Source organism: Scedosporium apiospermum, assembly GCF_000732125.1.
Source record: "Scedosporium apiospermum strain IHEM 14462 chromosome Unknown SEQ_SAPIO_0091, whole genome shotgun sequence".
Classification (NCBI taxonomy): Eukaryota; Fungi; Ascomycota; class Sordariomycetes; order Microascales; family Microascaceae; genus Scedosporium; species Scedosporium apiospermum.
This window is the reverse complement of record NW_015971792.1, coordinates 257,686-281,606: the sequence shown is the minus strand read 5'-3', so window position 1 is coordinate 281,606 and position 23,921 is coordinate 257,686. Positions and strand designations below refer to the sequence as shown.

The window sequence follows — 23,921 nt, the reverse complement described above, 5'->3', positions numbered from 1 at the left end:
TCCAGGGAGGAGGTATAAGTTTGCCGCTTCTCACCGCGTGTAGTGGGATACGTTAGGCTGAAGGCCCTTCGCAACCGCTCCAACCTACGTGGCTGATTGATTGCCCCATGTGCAATGTAAGCCCGTCGAAGGAGCCTCTGCGCGGAGAGTCCGTCGTGCCGAGTTTGGATGGGTTTGTAATGAGGAATCGGCAAGAGTTGAAATAATATCCACCCTGAGCTGTAGCGCTAGCATGTCTTGATGTCAACGGAATTAGGTCGGTCGATGTCGTTATCGCCAGCGGGGGCATCTCTCGTAGCGGCCGTAGCATTTCGCCCGGCCTCGGCTGACGCCCGACATGTGGAAACTAATGCACGGGCGCCTCCTTGCCGGGTTTTGTTTCAATACTTCACTGATCGAGATTTGTAAATCCTCGCAAAAGCTGGTAAATCGTCCCTACCACTCATTCCTTAGGCCACATCCACCACATCCACCACATTGGAGTGTCAAACAATCATGTCGCACCTCAGGCGGCTCAGATACCACGCCTATGATAGTGTTGGTCAGAGAAAAAAGGCCAACTTCCATTACAGCCAGGCGGTCCGGGTGGGTGGTCGAATTGAATACGCAGGACAGGGTATGTTGCAACTAACAAATATCTTTTTTTCCCCTCTTTTTCGAAACGCTTCTTTTCCATACTACAGCTGATCAAAGGTTAGGATCCCGCGCACTTCTCAACTATACCCTGTGAATACTGCTTGACTGCCTTGTTTACTTCATAACAGGCACCCACGACCCCGCCACCCCCTGCGCCCACTCGATAGACCACGGACCCTGTGTCATGATCGTTACAAAAGGTCCGATCTTACCAGGGAACTTTACCAACTCTGCTCGAGGATGTGCGACCAACAGCCCACCAAGAGGGGTCATTTTCACAGGACAAAGCCTGAAAATTCGGGCCATTAGATAGGGATACGTACAGTTTAACGCACAGTAGAGGAACAACTGCGCATTGCACCCACTTCGTCCCCTTTTTCCATTTGGGCCAATATCACCGTGGACATATTACGTTGCTTCGGGTATCCTAGGAGGCTTTTCAGGCTTTCCACGTTTAAAGGAAAGCACATAACTCGTTCTTTGGCTGAAAAACTCACAACTTTTCCACTTGTTGAATCCATCTGCTATAAAAATGCGGCTAATTAACGTGGACACGTACAAAGTCGAGGAATTTCTTCCGCAGTCCATTCCTCTCTACGCCATTTTATCTCATACTTGGGAAGATGAAGAGGTATCTTTCCAAGACATTCAGCAGCTCGATCGAGCGCAATCAAAGAGAGGTTTCAAGAAGATCGAGTACTGCTGTCGCCAAGCCAAGCTCGACGGCTTGTCGTGGGCCTGGGTTGATACTTGCTGCATTGACAAAACATCAAGCGCCGAGCTCTCCGAGGCGATCAACTCCATGTACCTGTGGTACTCGGTTTCCGAAATATGTTACACCTACCTGGCCGATGTGATGGCCCCGGAGGACCTCCAAGAAAAGATGGCAACGGAGCCACACCAGCGAGAATGGAAACCACCACGCTGGTTTACCCGTGGTTGGACCCTCCAAGAGCTCATTGCTCCTTCAACTCTGGTTTTCTATTCGGCGGATTGGCATCTATTGGGCTCGCGTGACGAATACCAGGACATTATCTCCCGTGTCACCGGGATTCGCCCAGGGATCTTGAATGGGACCACCCTCTTGGACGAAATCCCCGTGGCGACACGGTTGTCGTGGGCTTTCAAGAGGGCAACTACAAGGAAAGAAGATGAGGCATATTGCCTTCTTGGTATCTTCGATGTCCATATGCCGCTTCTATATGGGGAGGGGGAAAGGGCCTTCCAACGACTGCAGGAAGAAATCCTCAGAACAACCGAGGATCAGACCATATTCCTGTGGCATTCGGGTGAGGCTTTCGACTCATGTGAAGGAGGCATCCCAGTTTTCTCCGAGCGTGGATTCCTTGCCAAGTCACCGCAAGACTTTGAGAGCTGTTCAATGTTTCGGCCCGTACTTTCCACTTTGGATCCCAACGCGGGAGTCAGCAGCCGAGAACGCGGCATTCGACTCGACGTCCGACTGACGGAATTAAGAAACTATGATCGACTCCGGCCCTACATCGATATTATTCAATGCTTCAGCGGAGACCCTATATATCTGGCGGCGCTCAACTGTACGGTAAACGTGCGCGGTAATGAGAGCAGGGATCTGGCGGACGAGTCTCTCGTCGCTATTTTTCTGAAACCTGTTTCTGCTGCCGGAGAGAAAGGCTCAGTATTTACACGAGTCGGGTACCGGCACGCGCTAATACCCAAAGATGAAACGGAAACGTGGGAGTTCTCAACCTGTTATATTCGGAATCCTAAGATCGATGATTTCCACCCTGCATACCTTCACTGGAAGACACCGAGATTCGGATACGGAGAAGAGCACGCTTTTTATTTCGTCCGGTGGGACCGTATTTCATTGTCAGAGTTTGGGGATGTTAGAGATATGCCTCATGGAGTCTATGCATCACTCTTGGATCAGTCTAGGAATCTCCCCTGGCTCCTGATCACGTGTGGTCTCGATTACTCGGGCGGAATGATATTCTGCGATATCTGGGGGATTCCTCAGTCTATGGTAACTAAAGTGATGGCTGTTGAAGGCATTACGGAGCCGAGAGATCGAGCGCAAATCCTATTCGAGTTAAGGGCTAGGGAGATGTACGCCGTTGAGAAAGGCCCTAGATGGAGACACTACCGCAGGAACTACGGTTTACTGATACGAGCGAGCTGTTGGATAAACCATACGCTGGAAGCAACTGTCAGCATCATGGGTGATGCAGTTGACGTAGTATACATGTCCATCAGAGAACGCGAACGAAGATTCGGGGAACACGACGGTCACGAGATGTCAGAGGAGCGTATCGATGAGATCTGGTCTCACGCCGAGGAGTGCATAATACCACATGTAATGGGGGACTATTGGGGTTCAGGATAGTGTAAAGTAAGAAGATTATTTACTCCGCCAGTGTCAGCAGCTCTACTTAACATCGTTTGGGAAAATAACATCACCGGACTTGGACTTTCAGTTTGCAGCCCCATCAGAGCAGATTGAGCCTTTTGGACCCGTTGCGGAATCCTCCTACGAATTAACACCCTTTTGCTTCTTTTGGTTTCCTTTGCTGCTTTTCGTCTTTTTCGCCATCGTCCTCTCGTCTTTCTCGGTACTACAATCATGACGAGTACGATGACAATGGCCGACGAGATGAACAAGAGCCCCCGGTCTTTGAACGGTGAACGAATCAAGATGGGGCGGGGAGGACGAGGGGGCTCAGTTTTCGTTCGTTCGAAACGGAGCCATAAAGAGGGAGTAGGGAACGGTTGGTTCCTCCTCTGCGGAATGCTGGGGAATAGGGTCGAGTCCCGGAGCCGGGAACCACGGAAAAGTGGGGCCTAATAGGGTAGCGAAATTGAGGCACTTTGACGAGACAGGCGAAGGCAGCTCCCCATGACTGGCCCGCTTCGTCCAGAAATTGCCGCGTTTATACCCAACTAGTCTTCGAGGAGCTTAACATTCGGCGTACGCCACATAATCTCTGAATAACTCCTCGGAAGTCGTCGTGGTCAGTGAGGATTATAATGACTGCTCAAAGGTTTAAGTATGACAGCCTCAGCTATCCGGATTCAATCCGCCTCCTTCGTCTTGCTCCAAGCCAGGACCTCTCTGCACCGTTGAAGGGCTCCCTCCTCCAGGTGACGCTTAGTGACTGCTATAACGGCATCAAAAATCCATTTACTGCGTTATCCTACGTCTGGGGCGACCCGAAACCTCGTGGTTCTATTGACTTAGATGGATGTTTAATGGGAATTACTGAAAGTCTTGACAGAGCCCTCCGTGATCTCAGAGACGAAACACAACTCCTGAGAGTATGGGCTGATGCTCTTTGCATTAACCAGCTCGACATCCCCGAGAGAAATAACCAAGTAGCCCTGATGGGCAATATATATTCCACCGCGCATCACACCGTAATATACCTTGGGACATCGACCCCCGAGTTCGAGAAACTATGTTGTGTCCTGAGCCCGTCTTTATACGACCCAGCGTTGTCGCGATCTCATCTTGTTGATGAAGCCAAAGCCTCCCTAGCTGCAAATGAAATTGAGGCCCTAAGGAGGGATCTCCTGGGAAGGCCATGGTTTCGCCGAGTCTGGGTGTTTCAGGAGCTGGTGCTTTCGGCCGATCCTTGGGTTCAGTGCGGTCGACAGAGGTCCAGATGGCATCAATTTTCCGAGATCATAGGAGCTGATTCCATCGACAAAGCAATGCTTCTCTACGCCGCCCCAGCGGTTTACGATAAAAAACCGTCTGAGCTACCATCAAGACCGTCAACGGTCGCTGTGGGCAAGCGGCACGGAACATTTGACGTTCCATTGTCCTCATTATTGAGTCTACGAAGAGGGGTTGGGGCGACTGATCCACGAGATACGATCTACGGTCATCTTGGTGTTGCTTCCGACTCAAATATATGGTCCCAGCACATCAAGATCGACTACAACAAAACTGTAACGGAGGTGATGGTTGACGCGGCGAGGTACTTTCTCTCCGTGACGAATCTAGGGAAGTTACTTGACCACGCCATCACCCCGCCTCCGCTCTCCACAACACCAACAATCCCCTCCTTTATTCCGCGATGGGCTGCCATCCAACCTACCCAAGAGTTGTTATTCAGAAAAAGACCAGGAAACGACGCACCCTACGTAGAATTCGAGGGCCGCCACGGCATATTGCTTCCCGGCCATCCGGTTCTTTGCGTTTCCGGATTTTATAACACCCGAATCGATGGCATCAGCCCAGTATTTCCCGAGCATATTGCAGGACTAGATATCGAAGGCGCAAGAAAGACACTTGAGACTGTAGGCTCCCAGTAAGTCTTGTTAACTAGCAGATACCATTCCGGTGTCAAAATGCTAATACCTTTCCCAAACTTAATAGGGACCTAACCTTCCATGAAATCGGCCAGCTTCTTGACACATTGTTTGGAACCACAGAGGCCGAGAAGGATGTCCAAAATATTTTTACGAAGAGACTCGCGGACCTACACGGGGTACCAAGATATAGCGCCGGATTTCGCCTCGGAGATCTCGGGGCCGTCTCAAGGGCCTTGCGTACTTATATCGAGATCGGTGCTGGGCCATTCGCCGGGAAGAGATTTGCAACGACCGCCGATAACGAATTGGCCATTGTGCCTGCCGAGGCTCAAATTGGTGACATTTTTGTTCAAATCGCCGATTGTTACCATAATGTTATAGTACGGCCTACTGTTGAGGACTTTTCGCACCTCGACGAAAGAATTAGAGAAGTCTTCGGGGCTGCGAACCCTCTGGGACTCCCACACGTGGGGTTCCGCGAGCGCATCCCCGAGGATTACGATGATAATCCTTGGCTGCTTGTATGGGAGACGGGATCGAGGGTCTACCCGATTGGACACTACTTGCTGGTTGGAGGAGCTGACAGCACGGGAAACGGCGGGATCCCTCCTTGGGCTCGCGGGGTCCCGTCCCTTTCCGACTTTGCGATGTTTTCTCTCCATTAGGCACTTCTCGGTCCTGGGTCTATCGGGAGGCATTACTGTGGTTTTAACGCTCTCGTTCTTGAGTATCAACCCTAAAACAATACATGAATTACTGTCTCTCTACTCGTCACCCCGCTTCACCGGAAGTCGGCATGAGCAAAAAACTCATTGTTGGCCCTCATCAACGGCAATCTGGGTCCGCCTATAAAAGAAGAAAGAAAGCGTAGCTTCTTGCGCAACGAGTTAATTACGATGGCAGCTAACCTCAGCCGTGAGCAGACCGAGACCATTTACCACAGCTAACCGTGCACCTCGTAGATCCACCAAAAGTGCACTGGTTGAATGTACGTCGATCCTCTAACCTGGGTCTCAGAGGAAATGATCGGAGCTTCGGAACTGCCATTGGTCGATTGGGGCTGGTTCTGAAATATCGTCTCCGAGCCGGGTCCCTCTTCGACCGAGCAAGGCCTGTAGCCCCAACATCCGGCTACCATCATCGTGCTCAGCTTCCTTGCAACCCTTCCGTCCTCATCGATTTGGGAAACCGTAACAGGCACCGACGCAACAGCAGGGTTAAGCCGTTTGCCCAACTCGAGATAGGCATATTTCGCATCGTCGATGACACATAACTTACGGTCAGAGGAGGGGCGGTTCATGCGGCCGACTTCGGACCGAACATTCCCCTTGTCATTCCAAAGGAAGAGCCCCGTAAGCCACCCTGTGATGTATGGTCCAGCGTTCCCGCTGGCATGGGCAGGGCCATATTTCGATACCATCTTAGCCCAGAATCCGGAAACTTCGTCCGAGGTCGGGTTGTCGAAGGAAGCGAGGATGTATTTCAAGATCGGGGCTAGATCTCGATGGTATCTCTCCGCTTCGGGTCCCCACAGGAGAATTTTATCGATGGGTCGCTGGAGGTTGATCCAGTCCTCCTTTTCACCAAGGAGGGTGACTCTTGGAATACCGCATCTGATAGAAGAGAATGAATATGGGAAATAGGCCTGCATAGCACCCATGAAAAGCACCGCAGTGGTTGTTCTAACCTCGCCCGTCGTCGTCGAGAAGTTTGGCAGAATCCACTCCTTCAACTCGGGATCCTTCACATTATCCCCAATGGCATCGGCCGTCAGGTCGGCAAATAGGGCGTAATCGGTAGACTTGATGGTAGCAACCTGGCGAAATTAAAGGGCCTTCTTCCCCTGGTGACTGACAAAAAAACCCCTCAGACGTTCGGCGTGCCTGTTGATGTAGAAGTTGAGCTGGGAGAGGATGGCGATCCAGAAATCGTCGGAGCGAAGAACCAGGTTGTTGTGATGGTTCCAGGCGTGGAGGCCAGCTTCGACGAGACCGCTCTTGGATGGGATGATTCCTTCAGGGGGAGTGGAGGTGGATGAAATTGAGCTGGCGATTGTGTTCGTGCATTTGTCCGCATCGTCTCGGGAGGCGACTTTTAGGAGCTTTGTTGGGTCGGTAACTAATTTCTTTGCTAGCCATGGTCTCCGCTAGAGGTTAAGGGTAACGATGGTGACTGGCATTGTAGACAATGATTCGAAATTGAAGGCAAGAGGTACGGGTTAATCGAAACTGCAGTCGGGAAACTTGTCTGGACGAGAGGTATATTTCTGCTATGACCAGCTGGTTGAGAGCCCCCATCTTTATACCCCCCCCCTCCCCCTTCCCCCCTTTTTCCGTCTTCGATGTTCGCGAGAGCATCACCGCCTCCAGGCAACAGATAAGGTTACGAAGATATCAATAACCTAGCACCCTCCAAAAGCGAGGCGAGCCAGACGAGTTCATGTTGTGGAACCAACGTTGATCCTGGAGAAAAGGGGCCACCAGGCACCGAAGCGAGCCACCGTGAAAACCACAACATAGGAGGCCTGCAAAACCCCCCTGCCGCCCAGACTCATCTCCGGCCCTTTCTTTATCGCCATCAGTGCTTTAGAATAGAACCCAAACTCCAATCCTTGCGCAAACATGTCCTGATCAAAGTGCAAATAGCCCATGTCCTCTCATTGCTGATACAGAGATCTAGATATGCCCAGTAATCCGGTAATATGCAGTATTTAGGCTCAATACAATCACCTTGTACACACACCATGGTCCACTATGTCCGCAGGCTACGATGTGCTACTTACTGAGGTGGCGGGTGTGCGGCCTTCAACTGTTACCGAGCATTGGGAGAGCCTGGGCAGCTTGGAATGGGCGATTACCGGCATCTAAGGACGCTTCGCCTATACTTGCGTAACGGCAATATGGCATACGAAGTACAGCGAGTGTCAGCGCACTGCCTTGAGTACCGTCCTTCTCTAGATGTCGAATAACCATCTGTGACTCGGAAATCCCAATGGTGGCAGCACATTCAGGATCATTATGCTATAGACTCGAGGGCAATGTTCCCCGTCTATGCGGAATGGGATCCTAAGGATTTTCTTGTGAAAAGAGCAGTGCTCTTTTTCACAAAGCAAGAGGCGTCTTCGGAATTTTCCCAGTACTTATAATGCCACCAGTGTCGTGCCAGGCCTCGCGAGACCAACGCTACAAACTAGTTGAGCACTTCCACCCATCTATTCATTTGGAAGGATCATTAATTTTTTTGCCTCCTTTTTGTCCCCGGAGGCTTGAAGCCCGAAGCATTGTGCTAAGGCTAGTCTGTTGGTTCTCCAACGGGTTCGCGTACATCACTATACGGAACCCCCCTCTCCTGAATCTTCCGCGGGATAGATTTTGAAACGTTAACCCTAAGCCGGGACCCCTGCCATGTCATTCCATTGAGCGCCTTGATTGCGGCTTGTACCGCCTCTTCGGATGCCAGATCTACAAAAGCGAAATGGTGCTTCCCAGGTTTGGTCCATGTCGATTGATGGGGGGTGACTCTTTTGCCAATGGCGACTCTGAACAGAGGAACAATTAGCAGTGCTCTATCCCCCCGCCTTCCTATGGCGGGGATGGGGCGAAGCGAAGACACTCACACATCCTGATCGAAATCTTTGAAGATGGCCCGCAGCTCCTGGTCGTGTTCTTCATGGCTCGCCGCAGCACCCAACCCACCAACATACACCCTGCAACGCTGCTCATCTTCTACCACACTCCTCAGATGCTCTTCCGCCCCGTTCGGACCCTGTCCATTCTCTAACGCCTCGCCGCCCTCATCAGTCCAATTTCCCCACCTCTCAAAAGTCGGCTTAAACTCCCGAGGTCGCCAGGACCCCTGCTGCGACCACGGGGACTGCTTTGGCCTCTGCTGCTGTTGCTTCGGCTGGCACGTGCCTGTCTTGAGCGGTCGGTCCTCGATCAACACACCCGCCATGCCCCGGATTGCCGCCTCGGCGACATCACGTGATTCGAATTCGACGAAGCAGTAGCCCGGGTTGCGGCCGGTCACGGGGTCAATGGAGATGTGGATTTTCTCAATGGCGCCGAAACCCTCGGCCCGGAGTGACTCGGTGACTTGCTCCGGGCGGATGTGGTAGAAGAGATTGCCGATGTAGATTCGGCGACCCTCGGCGAGGGCTTTCGAGTCCTCAATGGGGCGGCCGGAAGCCGCTCTCTGTGGAGACCCTGTCGCAGCGGTTGTCGAGTTTCCGGTCGGCTCTTCCCGCCGGTTGCGCCAGTCATTTTTCTGTCCGAATGGGGCTTTGCGCGTATCATTCCCGCTTCTTGGGCTGTCTCGGGACGCATAGTTGCTCCTCTCATCTTGCTTCGGCTGAGGCGCCGTATCGCGCACTCGCCAGTTGTTCGAGAGAAGACTGCGCGGCGGCTCTCGCCGTCGAGGCGACTCTTCAGAGACAGAGTCTTGTGGGGTAGTACGATCCATTGTACGGGATAAAGACTACTCCGGGTATGGGCTCCAGTTGACCAATGTCACGACCAAGACAGCACACTGTCGTAATGCCTGTGCCTATGTCGGAACCTCTTGGGCCGAGCGGATAATATTGTGTTTGATAGCAAAACTCTGTGTTGACGAGATGCGAGATCTGGGAGGGAAAAAAAAAAGCTGGAGGTGGTGACTTACATAAGCCAAACCCTCATCCGCCCGCCAGCTGCCAGCAACCCTAGCAATATCAATGTATCGAACAAGATTGGCACCAATCAACACCACAGTCCCATATGGTGTAGTGGTTAGCATAATGCTCTCTCATCTAATGAGCACAGCATAGACCCTGGTTCGATTCCTGGTATGGGAGATGCTAAGTTGTTTTTTTGTTCTTCTGCTCGTCTTTCCTGATTTCGCCTTGCCCATCTTCTTTCTGTTATTTTTTTCTGACTGGCTCCCTTCATCGAAACCCGAAAAGTCTTGGCGAAACGGTTGCTGAAGTCATATATTACCGACCGTTTTGCTTGACCTGCTGCATGACTCCTTCTACCCGTTTCTGTTCTAAGATTCAAAGAGTTAGAGAGCTCAAATTTAGACTAGTAGGAAGTTCTAGGACACAGGCTGACTGTCTTGAATATTCCTTGCAACAAGATACGAGTTGTTCTCCGACTCTATATATCTTCTATGCAAGCAGAGACCGGGGCGTTTTCTTGGAGGTGCAGCAGTAAATAGTTGCGCGTGATGAGTTAAGAAACTCTTACACGACATTCTCGTTCTAGACGAAAGTGAAGCAGGAATATAGGAATTTTGAATCCAAGCCGAAAACAGCTAGAACAGTAAAGCTCCAGAGGCCAAATGGTAGAGAGCTCTACAAGGAACTAAACAAGTACTCTATAAGATGCAATGAAATAAGAGGGAAACAACGACAATACAAGCTCCTCTACTCTCTTTAGCGGCCACGATCCTCCTAACCCCAAATAATTTCGCGGAATGGGCGGAGACAAAACCTCGAAGTCCAGCGTTCTTCAAAGACAGTCTCCCACCACAACGCCTCCCTTGGTCTTTAGAAGAACGCGGCGGCACCTACGTCACTCTTTCCCAGGCTGCCAAGGCCCCAGTTCTGTTCTACAGTCTTCAGGAGACTGTAGTGGTTATATTGGGTCGAGTCAGTCGAGCCGATCTGGCCCGGAGCCAAGACGCTACCGAGAAGCACAGTGTAAACCTTGTTGTTCTTAGTGTAGCCACCCTCATCGTAGGTGAGGACGACGAGCGTGCGGTTGCTGTTGAAGTTGGGATTAGAGAGGAGAGGTGTGATCCAATTGCGGGCCCAGTTAGCGCCGTAGGCGAGACCGGTGTCGTGGCCGTCGTTGTCTGCAATGGAAGGAAAAATCGTAAGTTTCAAACACTGACAGAGCGCTGAAAAAGCGAGAGTGGTACATACTCATATCAGGGGTGATGAAGATCCACTGAGGGAGGACGTTGTTATTGAGCTCGTCGAAGAACAGAGTAAAGTTCTTGGATTTGGCCAGGCGGCTAGGATTGCCCGTGACGGACTGGTAGGACATGACAGGGCTATGGAACAGGTTAGAACACAGTCCAGGGAAGAATAACGAGGAGTCTTACTTGTGCTTGCGGCGGTACTGCTGGTAGCTCGATCCAGTGTATCCCGAGTAAGGCAGGTCCTCCTGGTACGTGGCCCAGCTAATGCCGCCTGCCTCGAGGAGATCGACAACAGTCTTGATGCTGGGACTGAGATTATAGTCGCCGTCACCCGTCACTCCATTGGTGCTTCCTCCCACGGACGCAACGTAGTTGGGCTAGATATACCCAGGAACATTAGCGTGGAGAAATTAACTATGAAGCTTTCGAGATGCATCGCACCTGAGATGGGTGGGTAATTGCAAAGTAGTTGGTCAAGAGCCGTCCTTGAGTGGCGAGGTAAGCCAGGTTGGCTGATAGTTTCCAGAGTCAGTCATCATCCTGAATTAGCCTCATAGGCCTACTTCCTTCGCGATATATTACGTACTGTTGAGGATGGCATCGGAGTATCTTGATTCTCAAGCCAGATCTGGACAATTCTGTCGAAAGTGTTCCCAGGAATGAAGCTTCGAGTAGTGAAACCCTCAGTGTTAGTGACAAGTAGAGCGAGGGCACTCGCTGCGGTAAGGCTACCGATCAAGGCAATAAGAGAGGGGCGCATGTTGATGGTTGATTCTTTGGTGATGAAAAGTAGTTAATAGCGCTGTCACGGCAACGATAATAGGGCTTTGGTGAGATATATGATGCAGGACCCAAACAACCGTAGACTTGGGTGAGTCTATATAGCATTGTAAAGATTGCAAATATATTACGACCATGAGGCATCACCAGGCAAGCCTCAACTTCTACCGGTATACTTCGTGCCTGATGGTAACGCCCAATTCGCTCGTGTCACTGAGGCATTTTCGATTGGGCTCAATTGCCAGCCGTTTCTAGTTCCATTCGGTCATCTTTTCGGGATCGATCACATGGCTCTTCGGAATCTTTCAAGAGTCCGAAACGTCTCCTTTGTAGCCGGCAGGCAGCCATGACACTTTCAATATTGGACTTTCTGATCGGCGTGCTCGCAAAAAGAGCGGGCGTTTGTGAAAGCGCGTCATGCAAGCCATGTGCATAGCCAACTCCTTTCCCGGCCGTCTCGAGAATTCTAGAACCCGTGAGTGGCCAGTATGAGTGAGATATTGGACATCGTGGGCATCGAGAGCTGAACTGAGATGCTCGGAGACCGATGTTGATAACAGGTATTTCGCTCATCAACTTGCAGGCAGCGTCGTATTCTTCTTCGGGAACGCTACGACATGCCATTTTATACTATTCAGTGGGGTTCGCGATAATCATCTCGAGCAGGTTGAAGAAGAAAAATATCGATGCGACGTTGGCGCCGGTTAGCCGACAAGAGTTGAAGATTAAAGAAGGAGGCGAGGGGGGTCTCGAACAGGTCACCGAGATGGCACGGCAGAGCAAGTTAGTCTATGCCCGGCGCTCAAGCCTTCAAGCTTGTTTCCACAGATCGACTCACCTCGTCCAATCATTCAGCTTCGATATCATTTCATGCAGGCCTGCAACCCCCAACCCGCTGCAATCCTACCTTTGGGTCGGTGAGGAAAAAAAGCTTAACCTGCGTCGGCCAGGGTGTGGGGTTACACTGTTGCCGATCCAGGTCCTCTCCGTGGACCAATCTAGACCGCAGTTTAATAGTTTCGACGGGCTTGGATCACTTGCAGATGCATGTCCGGGTCTTAAATGATGCCTGTCGAATAAGCGCCGTTGTATTGTCATCACACGGCCTTGTTCCTCGGCCTCAGGGATCAATATTATCATGGCTACTTCATGTAAATTCGGTAGAGGCCGTGAATCGGAAATGCCTCTTGTCGGTGTTCTCGATAAGGATGGCAGCACATATGAATTGCACAGACAATCTCGGTTCCCCTGTCTTCAAATAATTCAGATTCACTCTTCCCCCATATCCATTGCCAACATCATCACCGCATGAAATTCATATGCAACAAAGCAACCATCTCCGACTTTCTTCTGTAAGAACCTGTCTTCAATACACCTTCTCTGGGCTGTTTCTGACTATCCTATTCCTTCACACACTTAGACCAAATTACCACAGTCATTCGTCATGGCATACTCCCGAAGTCGTTTCCTCGCCGATCTCACCCTGGGGTTCGCGGATGGCCTCACCGTTCCCTTTGCCCTCACAGCGGGAGTATCTTCTCTCGGCAAGACGGAGATAGTGGTCTATGCCGGACTTGCGGAAGTCTGTGCAGGGTGCCTCAGCATGGGCGTCGGAGGGTACCTCGCCTCGAGAGGAGAGGTCCTCGATGTCAAGGACAAACTGGCCCAATACGCCGAGCTTGCCCAAGAGGATGCGTCGAGCCGGAGCACAGATGCGGACAGTGCTATCGAGGATCTTGAGAAAGGCCTCCTCTCAGACGACGAGGATGTTGACATTTCAGGCTTAGAGAAGGCTGCCAACGACAATGTCACGTTGGAAATCTCCCGGAGAGCACTCCTGGAGTATCTCGCTCCATTAAAACTCCCTGGACCTATACAGGACGCCGTCGAGGCTCATGTGCTGGGTCAACCCTTTACACTTTCAGCCCTGGCCTTGCCGGGGATAGACGAGGTCGATCAGTATCCCTGGTCACCTGTCTTGACTGGCTTGTCAATCGCACTCGGGTATATCCTAGGCGGGCTACTCCCGCTTATCCCGTATTTTTTCGTTCCACATGTTGGACAAGGTCTCTTGTGGAGCACAGTCCTATGTGTGATGGCCCTGTTCCTGTTCGGTTTTGGGAAGAGGCTGCTGTCAACAGGGTTGCGATGGGACAGGATTGGCCGCTGTTTGTGGGAAGGGATACAGATGGCTGGCCTTGGAGGATTGGCAGCTGGGGCAGCTGTGGTGTGTGTGAAGCTTCTAGAGAGATGAGTTCTAACAGCCGAGACGAGATGTGACGGTTTCTCTTTGTACTTCGTATGTAGTTTATTGCTATAATCATCTAGCTGTCTTATAATCTACAGTTGACTTATTAAACATTAGGCACTAGGAAAATAGGCCAATTTTCGATTACCTTGAAAAGGAATCTCTAATGGTGGCGGTTGGCGTTTACCTAGTAAAATCAGAGTTCACCTTTGTCACTCCGAAGCCTCCGAAAGTAACCCTCCCAAGTAAACTTGAAACGGGTCTACCTCTGGCTCAGGCGTTCTATATCTGGTAAACCACATCGTGGGCTGAGGTTGGGTAAATGAATCCCCAGCTTGGCATGCTCTTTTCCACTTGATCAGCCACTCCTTCCATCGACCAAGACTCTCCCTATCTGCCATGCTGCAATCGGCATCTGGCACCAGCCGTGAAAGCAGGTCATCTATTTCATAGCGAACACGACGTACTCCGTCCACCCGTATCTCAATAGTGTCCAAGATGCCCTCGTGGACTAGGAGGCCGAACCCTCGGGATGCCCATTTAAAGTCTAGCAGAGCCCAGATAGTGTTCGCCAAGTACAAACCCAGTCAGTCTTTGAGGTTCGATGTAACTGCGTTGCCCACATGAGTAGGGCCACTCCAGGTGTATGGAGAGCCGCGATGCGGACCTGGGAATATCACGGCCTCCCCGAAAGAGTGGTACGGAAAGGAGGAATTGCTCCTGTCCCAGCTCGCAGGTTCCAGTATACCTGAGGCGGCGTCCCTGAATGCTTGGACCTCGTCTATTTTCTCGGGCATAACGTCAATTATGAGGGTCCTGATTGTATATCGACATGTTGACAAAGAGCCGTTATGACGCGACTGGAGAATAGGACTTCATACGCCCCGAGGCCCCAGGCAAAGGAACGAAGCGGGCAGGAGATACAAATTGCACGCGCCAGCAGGAGGGTTCGGGTGGACATTTTTGGTCTCGAAAGAGCAGTAACCCCGGAATCTCGGGATTAGTCCACTCTCCTGGTTGTCGAAAATGTGGAAGGTAACGTGGATGGTGTCGAAATGAGTCTGCCCCGGTGGCGGGCGATGTGTGGCCACATTGGTAACGAACATGACGTCTAGGCTATAGATCCCCGATTTCGTGGCCAAGGGATAAGCGATGCCGTTTCCCAAAGTTCGACACGTCTGCGAGATCGCGAGGTCGGCGGATGCGGACTGTCTCGGGACCCAGATGCCCCAGTGCCCTCGTAGTCGCACACGATCTTGAGATTCCCAGGGCCAGGAAGGTGGGCTGATAGAGCTGTAATCACGAGAGCTAATATTTGCTGACGGATTTCTTTTGGAAGACGTAATTAGGATGCCATAGTTGACAGTTGAGCAGAGGGAAAGGCAAATGGGCACGCAAATCCTAGTCGGTGCGTTGGGAAGAGCCAAATTTTATTGGGAAACCGGGGTCACTGGGGTAGACGACATATATACTCGATTATACCTGCGACTTTGTGCGACCAACGACTCCATTCAATATTACCTCGCCCGCTGCCTTTCATCTGAATTTAACCGTGAGCTTCCGCCGGCCTGGTTCACGAGTAAGGCGTGATATTTCGCAGAACCGTCGTAGGAGGTGGACTATCACTAATGGCCCAAGTCTCGATGACCACTGTCAGAGATCGGAAGGCCTTCTGCTCTTGTGTGTTAGTCTTCGTTGCTTGGTACAGTTATTGCGCTTGATTTCTGTGCGACTGTGTACTAAAGCGTTTGCCTGATTGGCACTCTAATATGTCTGTCGTGGCATGTAGTCGTGTCTTGCGAAGCTGTCGTCGTCAATGTTTGTGTACCCAGGCCAAACGCAAGCCTGCTAAGGTAGGGGTTAAAACTATCCCGCCCGGAGTTCGTCACCGGTAGCCCCGGACGGGGGAGGGGATCTTGGCAGCTGTGTCTCTGGGGCCGACCGGCGATCGAGTGATTGTTGCGAGGGGCAAACCGCCGGCGGTATCATGTGTAGAGCTTATTGCATTACTGCTCGGGGCGGTGGCGGCCGGAAGGGGCATAGATAAGCTGCGTCCACCGAGAAGATTCGAATCGTCGCCGCTATTCCCGCCAGTGGTGGCACTGATCTGACTCGACGGTTCGGAGCGGTCCTTTGAGGTGACCCAGTTAATTACAAGAGCGCAGAAGGTAACTGCGAAGGGAGTTGTTAGACGGTTAGACATGGTTATGGAAGCAGTAGCGTTCGAACAGAGGGGACATACTGTCGCAGTTGCAAGACATGAAACAAACCCAGCCAGGCTCCCCGTTGAGACTCATTAATACGGTCAGGTTACTGCATCTGTAGCGTTAGATGTTGTCCAACGTGCCACGTCGGAAGACAGGGAAAGGAAAATCGTACGCAATACTGCTTATAAGCATCAGGCAGCCACCCACAAAGGTCCGGAAGGCGATATTGCGGAGGCGAACATTCGCAGCCGTCCTGGGCATGTGTTTGAAGGAGTAAAGGTCTGAAGATACACTGGTTAGGGCATGTCGAGTTGGAATAATAAGAAGCTAGGTTGGAACACCTGCTTTTTAGTGGAATGAGGAAGAGGATGTTGAGGTAGATATTAACGACCAAGTCGAAGGCTACGAGAGGAATTATGGCAAGTCGCTTCATGCCGATGATGCATATTCCGTTGTTAAATTTCGCGATGTGACTAACGGAGTTGTCAGTGAGTCGGTTTGCCGAAAGTGGGCGATATCAGGTGTGGACGAACAACACGAAATTGAGAACGACGATGCCTGTGAAAAACCCGAGCATTCCAAATGAATTAAAGATGTATAACTTTGATTTGAGTCTTGATTTCGTCGTGATCCTAATAATGTGCTGAAATTGAGACGGTAGTCATTAGAGTGGGCGTTAGTCTGGGGTCATTGAGAGGACACCTACAGCTTTTTCGACCAGGAAGAGGTATATTAGCTAAAAAGGCCATCGTCAGAGGACTCAATAAGTATCAAAATTCATCCATGGTACCTTACAAGCTATGAGTAAGGTTAGCAATTGTTGATAGACAGCTGGTGATGAGTACGCAAATGGGAACTCACCTTGGTCGTGACATAAAAAATGAGGCACAGATAAAGTGCCGCAGAGCATATGCTAGTACCGGAATTGATACCAAGAGAATGTTGTAGTATGGCCGATGCAAATACGAAGCAGTAGGAATCGGTGAAGATAGCGAGGACAACTGGTTATATCAGTATGTTGTCTTAATATGTCAGGAGTGTTGGTAGCTCAACCCACGCCAGATGATGAATGGTAGCCTCGACCATACTTTGATAATGGTCAACGATCGAACTGAAGCTTCGTTAGGACATCTTGAGAGTACCGAATGGAATACATCTTTCAAATTCAACTCACAGAGCAAAGCTGCCAAGACGGTGGTAGCCACGAGCGAGACGACCATGCTCATCACCGAGCCAGCAAGAGGGACGCCATCTGGACTTCGCGGCAAGAGCTCTGCTCGAGCCATCGTGAGAGTCACGAGATCATGAGGGTCGGCGCTGTCGACAGCGTCGACAGAAATGATGGAGATGGACGAAAAAAGCGACAACGGCGATGGAAGTATGTTATATAAGCCACCTTGATCCAAGGGATCGGAACTCGGAAGAGACAGAGATGGAAGATGGCAGATCGGTCATGACAGACCAGTGGGAACTTAATGGTATGTACAGTTCCAGCACTGCCATTTTGCCACCTCTCTTCCTGCCATATCCTATGACGAATCTCCTTTCCAGAACACTGTTTCTACAGTCTACGACGTCACCAAATTTACGTCAAACTTTGCAATGACTTCCATAGCGTCCACCTTCGGGATGAGCAATTGGCTAGTAACCAGATGGCGGAAGATTCAACAAGAATGATTGGTGGGAACTCGGAATGCGGGTCCGGGGCATTGCTAGCCTAGTAGAGTTTATAGTTTACGATGAGATCGAGATAAGCTCAACGGGGCTGCCTTTCAAGGCGTGATGGAGTCAGTCGGCTCTTTAATGTGTCACAATTTCCCGACTTCCAGGATTGACAGGTGGGCTCAGTTCTGGTCACCAGTTATGTCAGTTGGCAGCTCTGGTGGTTGCCAGTTTTGTCGGCTGTTATTTGTACTCGCGTGACGGTCTTATGGCCTTCACGTGGTTGGAGATGCACGTGGTCTGACACATGGTCGGACAAATATGCTGACTGATCCAAGAACGGAGAAGATTAGGTCCGCTCCGACGGGTCCGCTCCGACAGGAAGAACCCTCCGATGGAAGCCGACGCTTCCTGGCCGAAACGCCATGTACCTCCGACCTCCCGGATCAATGCAACCGGTTCAGAAGGTCTGCCTTCTTGACCGCCTTCCTTTCAACCATCATGGCAACTTTATCAGAGAGCTCGGAATATTCTGAATTCCTGCGAAGGATATTACTATAATGGCTCAGTTCTGGAAAGTTGAGAGGCTCGATTGCATGTACAAATAGACTCAATTTATTTACCAACAAGGGATACACCTACATCTCGTCAAAACTGCTAATAGAATATCTAAGCCAAGTCCAAAATAACCTTCAACACCCGAAGAGCCGCAAAGAGTTGGTTATCGTGATACTTCCGAGCCACGACCTGCAGATTAATCGGGGCCTCCTCAAAGTTGCCGCTCTCCCACAGCTCCTTAACATGCTTACAAGCATCGCTCAGCGGCACATAAGACGGATCGTACGTCTCTCCAGCCTCAGCCTTGATCGGGGTGGGAATTACCGCTCCCGGGTAGTCGACGTAGTTGTAAAGGGAAGTATATGTCCAGTAGAACGCAGTGTCATGGGCGCTTGCGGGGCCGACGAACGCCGGTCCGATGGTGATGTCCACGTCCTGGTCGGTCCAGCTCTTGGCGAAATCGAACCGGAAGTTATCGCGTTCCCTGCGCATCCACATGACGTCCTCGGCGGACCGCATTCCCTGTGGCTCCGCGTCTTCGTAAATCCAGTCGGTCAGGGGATGGACCGGCTCTCCTGTGGAGAGGATTGCATTCTTGGTTAGTTGGCCGCCCTCGGGCCAGTAGGTCTTCCTGATAGTAGACCAGGCTTTTTCTGCGCCGATGACCTTGAATTCCTTCACCTCCACCAGATGGTTGTACTTGGGCTGGGATAGGATGTCTCTGGCCCAAGCGATAGCCCTCTTCACGGGTGGCTGGGGATCGATGAAGCCGTCGTGGCTAATGATACCAATCTTCAAACGCCCCTGTAGAGGAGTCTGAAGGCCCGTCCATGGCATGGGAATTAGGCTGGGATCCAAGAGGTAGGGCTTCGCAGACAGGACACTACGCATGAAGAGGTCCATGTCCCTCAAGCTGCGACACATAGGGCCCCCAGAGCAAAGAACATTTAACTCTGCAGCAAACGGCGCATTGAGATATCCACGCTGTGGCAAAGTGTACGAGGTGGCCTTGAATCCATAGATACCGCTGAAAGCGGACGGTCCACGGACACTTCCTCCAATGTCAGTGCCGACACCAAGGACTGAGCCCTTCATGGCGATCAGCGCCGCCTCGCCACCCGTGGATCCACCAGCCGAGAGGTTGATGTTGAAGGGATTCAGGACGCGGCCCCAATGGGAGTCGCTCTCTAGATGCATTAGAGACTGAGGCTGGTTGGTCTTGCAGTAGAAGACGGCGCCTTGACTGCGTAGAATGGCAATGACGTCACAGTCTTCCTCGTTCTTGACGATGCTGCCGAAGCAACCCTGGGAGGAAAAAGTACCCGCAATAGGGATGTGGTCCTTGATGCTGATGGGTAGACCATGGAGAGGACCAATAGTCTTCCCATGCGTGGCAAGGTAATCGTCTAGTTTCTTAGCCTGCTCAATGGCTTCATCCATGAACCATTGCGTAAGGCAGCAAGTGAGTTGATGGGCGATTATGGAACGTTTGCAGAAGGCTGTAGCAACCGCAATGGCAGTATACTTGCGGTTTGCAATGGCCTCGAGGAGGCTAACCGCGTCGTACTTCTCGGTGATGTCAATTTCTTCCGCCGACAAGATCCCGCAGGTAGATGGAATGTTGGACACATTGGTGGGAGGGTTCTTGATGAGATCTTGCGGGAGGCAGTATCCTAGTGGAACCTTGGCCTCGAAAGCTCGAAGGAGAGCAGCCCTCTTTGCTTCAAACTCGGCGGACCCTCGTGGGACTGCCTTGACTTGAACGATGGGGAGACCTTGATGAATTGGCTCTGCTTCTGTCTCCGGCTGGACGTCCACGACCTGAACGACCGAGACATCCTTGGGTCTAGACTCCAGCTGAAGTTCTGGCACAACAGAAGAGACGACACTCATGATGTATGAAGGTATAATATGATATGATTTGTGTGATTGCGTGATTGTGATAAGAAGATGGAGGAGGGATAGAAAATGATAAGGTGAAGGAAGATGTTTGGTTGGAGTAGTTGAAGGTGTCCAAGATGTCCGAGTCTGAGAATATCTCCCCTTTATATCTTGGAGTTGGATTAGTTTCCCCTCCCATGGTTGCCCCCTCATCCTGGTCATGTGTTCGAGGTCACTAGGAGAACGTGTCGGCATTGAACTAGACGAAGGTGAGGTCGAGGACGGGCAGCCTCTAAAGAATAATTCCGACGTAATTAAAAGCTAATGATAACGTCCGATCAAGCTGCGCAAGGCGCAAATACATTTCATTGGCACGAGACGCGTCGCCCCCAACCGTTCCTTTCTCCTCCCCCCGCCCGATATCTCCCCCCACCCGGGTTTGTCCTACCGTTTCAGCACCCAGCCGTTTTTGATAGCAAGCGATCACTGGGGTCTTGTTGCTAGTCTCTCCCGGGATGATGGTCGTGATAGCGCCCCCGGATTTAGGTGGCCAATGAGCTGCAATTGCGCGAACTGGCTCCACAGCCACATTCGGAACTAGCGTCATCGACATTGCATTGGTCTCGCGAATAAGCTAAGGCCAGTGCCCTTCCACATCCGAGTTTATCACGATGGATATCTCCAAAATCTCCAAGACTTGGGGCTTTTTTCGGTCTGGGCAACCTGGCCTCCCCCCGCATGGGCATATCATGGTGGTGCAGTCTTGGTTGGGGTATCTCCCTCTAGCTGCAAAGGCCAGCTCTCGAATCAGTCGGACAAGAAATGTATATAAAGTGTCAATAAAACCCGTCGTCCTGGGATTGAAGTTGTTTAGATTCTTCAGATTTCCCCATTCATTCTGCTCCCGATAATCACATTTCCTCAAGTCCGTTATATCAAGCAATATGTCAAACAATATGTCGGACTCCGACGGTCATATCCCCGGGACGGTCCAACTAGTTGATCTGGACCACAACCTTCATGCCCGTCACGCTGGCACTGGGGATATTATACTCAATCCCACACCTTCCAATGATCCAAATGATCCCCTTAATTGGAGCCGTCGCCGCAAGCTGCTGTCACTTATCTGCCAGAATCTGTAAGTGGTCTTGAACCGGTGCAAAGCAGTGGGGGTATTATTAGGGCTTGCATGACTGACTGACGAGGTTAGGTACACTTGGTTTACGGGAATCTCACTATCAACGGTGTACTCCGTTCTCGTGCCTCTTTCCAAGTCCTCCGGCGTGTCAGTCGCCACGCTGAATGAGGGAACCGGCTACATGTTTCTTCTCCTCGGCTGGGGATTGCTCTTCTGGCAGCCTTTCTCCTTGCGATATGGGAAGCGCCTGACATATCTTGTTTCGACTCTTGGAGGAATCGTAAGTAAAGGAAATTCTTGAAATTAGATAGTCATTGGCTAACCGGTAAACAATAGGGCATCAGCATTTGGAGGTAAGTTTATTTCATGAAACAGAGCTGAGTCCTCCGAGGTTAGTCTAGAAGTGAGCTAACGTGGTGGATACAAATAGCGCCTACGTCACCAGTAACGGAGAATGGATTGCCAACCGCATCATACAAGGTTTCTTCATTGCCCCAATCGAGGCTCTGCCTGAAATCTCTGTCACGGACATTGTAAGAAGCCGAACTAATACTAGAACATGAACCTTGAATCTTTCTGGAACTGATAATTTCTAGTATTTCACTCACGAACGGGGCACCTACATGGGCATTTATTCGTTGACCCTAGCCGGCAGCAACTATTTCGCTCCCGTCATCTGTGGATTCATCGCGCAATACCAGGGCTGGCAATGGGTCTTCTACTGGCCTGCCATATTCCTTGCATTTGTTTTCGTGTTTCTCTTCTTCTTCATGGAAGAAACCAACTACAATCGCTCCTACCAACAACCCAGGGCTATGGCACCTGTCTCTGCTGAGAACTCAGAAAAGCCCACCGACGAGCAACAGAGCATCGATGGTACAAAGGACTCTTCGCAGGTTGAGAGCGGTGAAGTGTATGCCCCACCCAAGACCTTCTTCCAGAAGATGTCCATCTGGCAGCCGTCACCCGGCCAGAACATGATCCAGCGCATCATCCGAGCTCTCAAGCTCCTCAGCTGGCCCGTCATCTTCTACGCCGGCTTCTCGTACGGATCCTACGTCATCTGGTTCACCGTCCTCAACGCCACGGCTTCCATCATCCTTTCCGGCCATCCGTACAACTTTGGCTCTTCCATGGTGGGGCTGAGCTACATTTCGTGCTGTATCGGCGTCGTCACCGGGTCCCTCGTTTCGGGGAGACTTAGCGACTGGTTGACCATCAAACTTGCCCGCCGCAACAATGGCGTTATGGAGGCGGAGCATCGTCTGTGGCCGTTTTCCATTTGCGTCGTTATGGTTCCCGGTGCGTTGATCCTATGGGGTGTGGGTGCTCAACATGAGGTTCACTGGTTTGGTCTTGTGTTCGCCATGGGCTGCCTCGCCTTCACGACTGCGGTGGGCATCACTCTCAGTGTCAACTACTTGATCGACAGCTATCACGATATCAGCGGAGACGCCATCGTCACCATTATCTTGGTTCGGAATACCATGATTTTTGCCATTAGTTATGGGTAAGTCTTGCTGTCAAGTTGTTAATAATACAATGAGGAAGCTAACAAATCTTCGTCAGTATCACACCTTGGCTGATGAATCTTGGGTATCAAAACTGTTTCATCTCCGCCGCCTTTATCGGAATGGCAGCTTCGTCCGTGTGCTTCTTCATGATCAAATTCGGAAAGGGTTTCAGAGTCAGGAGCGCTCAAGCGTATCACGAGCTGGTCAAAGGCGACAGGGCACAATGGGAAGGACCGTAGAGGTCCAAATGCCATATTTACTTCGGAATTTAAAGTTGGCGTGTCCGACTTTTTACTACTTTTAGTTGGAGAAGACGAGATATCCCCGAGAAAGCGAGGAACAATGTGATTCACCTGCACCCGCTCCAATTAAGAAATTGATCCCTGTCCATCTCGCTCCTAGACTTTCGTTGGGGTCACCTACGGAAGCCTGTAGTGAATTTGTAACTTTTGAAATTTTTCGACCTCGACCCCTCCATATACACACACTATCCGTACAAATACTTACACTTCTAGTTAAATAAAATTCAATATTATTCAATATTATTATATCATTCAAGCCTTAATTTTCTAAATATAAAAAAAAATTTAATAGTAAACTTATATAATTTTACTTCTACTAGATTAAAAACTTATAAACTATAATACTATTAATACTAAAGTATTATTAGTTTAATTAAACTAGTCTTATATATATTAAGATTTATTATAAGGCTCTATTATAAGATTTTTATAGCTTCTATAAAAAGTAACTACTAATTTTTAAAGAAAGTCTTATAGAGTTAGGTAATTTTATTTTTAATCTTATTTACTTATTTAATATATTACTAATTTACTTAATAATAATATTATTAACTTCCTCTATATTATATATCTTATAGTAAAGATAGCTAGATACTATTAACTTTTCTTAAGCTTTAAAAATTACTATATAAACTTAAATAGTTAATATTATTTAGAACTAAGAACTAAAGAGAAAGCTATTATAAATTTTCCTATTTTTTTAGTTTTATATATTAAAATATATTTCTAAAGGAATTATATAACTTATTTTAAAGTAGTATTTAAAGGTATTAATTTTATATAAAAGCTTCCTAATCT

The 23,921-nt window shown here is 50.2% G+C and overlaps 6 protein-coding genes and 2 pseudogenes across 6 annotated transcripts; 4 read left to right on the top strand and 4 right to left on the bottom strand.

The window, feature by feature from the left end:
* Nucleotides 1-1,168: 1,168 nt before the first annotated feature.
* Nucleotides 1,169-3,001, top strand: SAPIO_CDS4289 (annotated as a pseudogene; the record flags this gene model as incomplete).
* Nucleotides 3,002-4,326: 1,325 nt separating this feature from the next.
* On the top strand, nucleotides 4,327-5,597 carry SAPIO_CDS4288 (uncharacterized protein; the record flags this gene model as incomplete). The annotated part of the gene is made up of 2 exons (XM_016786872.1): nucleotides 4,327-4,928; nucleotides 4,997-5,597. 2 exons carry the CDS (start codon nucleotides 4,327-4,329, stop codon nucleotides 5,595-5,597), a joined length of 1,203 nt encoding a protein of 400 aa, XP_016643474.1.
* Nucleotides 5,598-5,875: 278 nt separating this feature from the next.
* SAPIO_CDS4287 (uncharacterized protein) lies at nucleotides 5,876-9,393 on the bottom strand (the record flags this gene model as incomplete). Its single annotated transcript, XM_016786871.1, has 6 exons — nucleotides 5,876-6,733; nucleotides 6,788-7,078; nucleotides 7,388-7,558; nucleotides 7,715-7,795; nucleotides 8,257-8,470; nucleotides 8,549-9,393. The coding sequence occupies 6 exons, from the start codon at nucleotides 9,391-9,393 to the stop codon at nucleotides 5,876-5,878; spliced, it is 2,460 nt and encodes an 819-aa protein (XP_016643473.1).
* A 1,063-nt stretch (nucleotides 9,394-10,456) lies between these two features.
* On the bottom strand, nucleotides 10,457-11,593 carry SAPIO_CDS4286 (Acid phosphatase; the record flags this gene model as incomplete). The annotated part of the gene is made up of 5 exons (XM_016786870.1): nucleotides 10,457-10,764; nucleotides 10,835-10,965; nucleotides 11,017-11,210; nucleotides 11,275-11,345; nucleotides 11,416-11,593. 5 exons carry the CDS (start codon nucleotides 11,591-11,593, stop codon nucleotides 10,457-10,459), a joined length of 882 nt encoding a protein of 293 aa, XP_016643472.1.
* Nucleotides 11,594-13,057: 1,464 nt separating this feature from the next.
* Nucleotides 13,058-14,865, top strand: SAPIO_CDS4285 (uncharacterized protein; the record flags this gene model as incomplete). The annotated part of the gene is made up of 2 exons (XM_016786869.1): nucleotides 13,058-13,617; nucleotides 14,733-14,865. 2 exons carry the CDS (start codon nucleotides 13,058-13,060, stop codon nucleotides 14,863-14,865), a joined length of 693 nt encoding a protein of 230 aa, XP_016643471.1.
* An 881-nt stretch (nucleotides 14,866-15,746) lies between these two features.
* Nucleotides 15,747-17,354, bottom strand: SAPIO_CDS4284 (uncharacterized protein; the record flags this gene model as incomplete). The annotated part of the gene is made up of 4 exons (XM_016786868.1): nucleotides 15,747-16,033; nucleotides 16,104-16,174; nucleotides 16,241-16,349; nucleotides 17,243-17,354. The coding sequence occupies 4 exons, from the start codon at nucleotides 17,352-17,354 to the stop codon at nucleotides 15,747-15,749; spliced, it is 579 nt and encodes a 192-aa protein (XP_016643470.1).
* A 1,045-nt stretch (nucleotides 17,355-18,399) lies between these two features.
* SAPIO_CDS4283 lies at nucleotides 18,400-20,181 on the bottom strand (annotated as a pseudogene; the record flags this gene model as incomplete).
* Nucleotides 20,182-21,125: 944 nt separating this feature from the next.
* Nucleotides 21,126-23,060, top strand: SAPIO_CDS4282 (Uncharacterized protein; the record flags this gene model as incomplete). Its single annotated transcript, XM_016786867.1, has 6 exons — nucleotides 21,126-21,307; nucleotides 21,380-21,587; nucleotides 21,644-21,660; nucleotides 21,738-21,840; nucleotides 21,904-22,817; nucleotides 22,877-23,060. The coding sequence occupies 6 exons, from the start codon at nucleotides 21,126-21,128 to the stop codon at nucleotides 23,058-23,060; spliced, it is 1,608 nt and encodes a 535-aa protein (XP_016643469.1).
* Nucleotides 23,061-23,921: the final 861 nt, after the last annotated feature.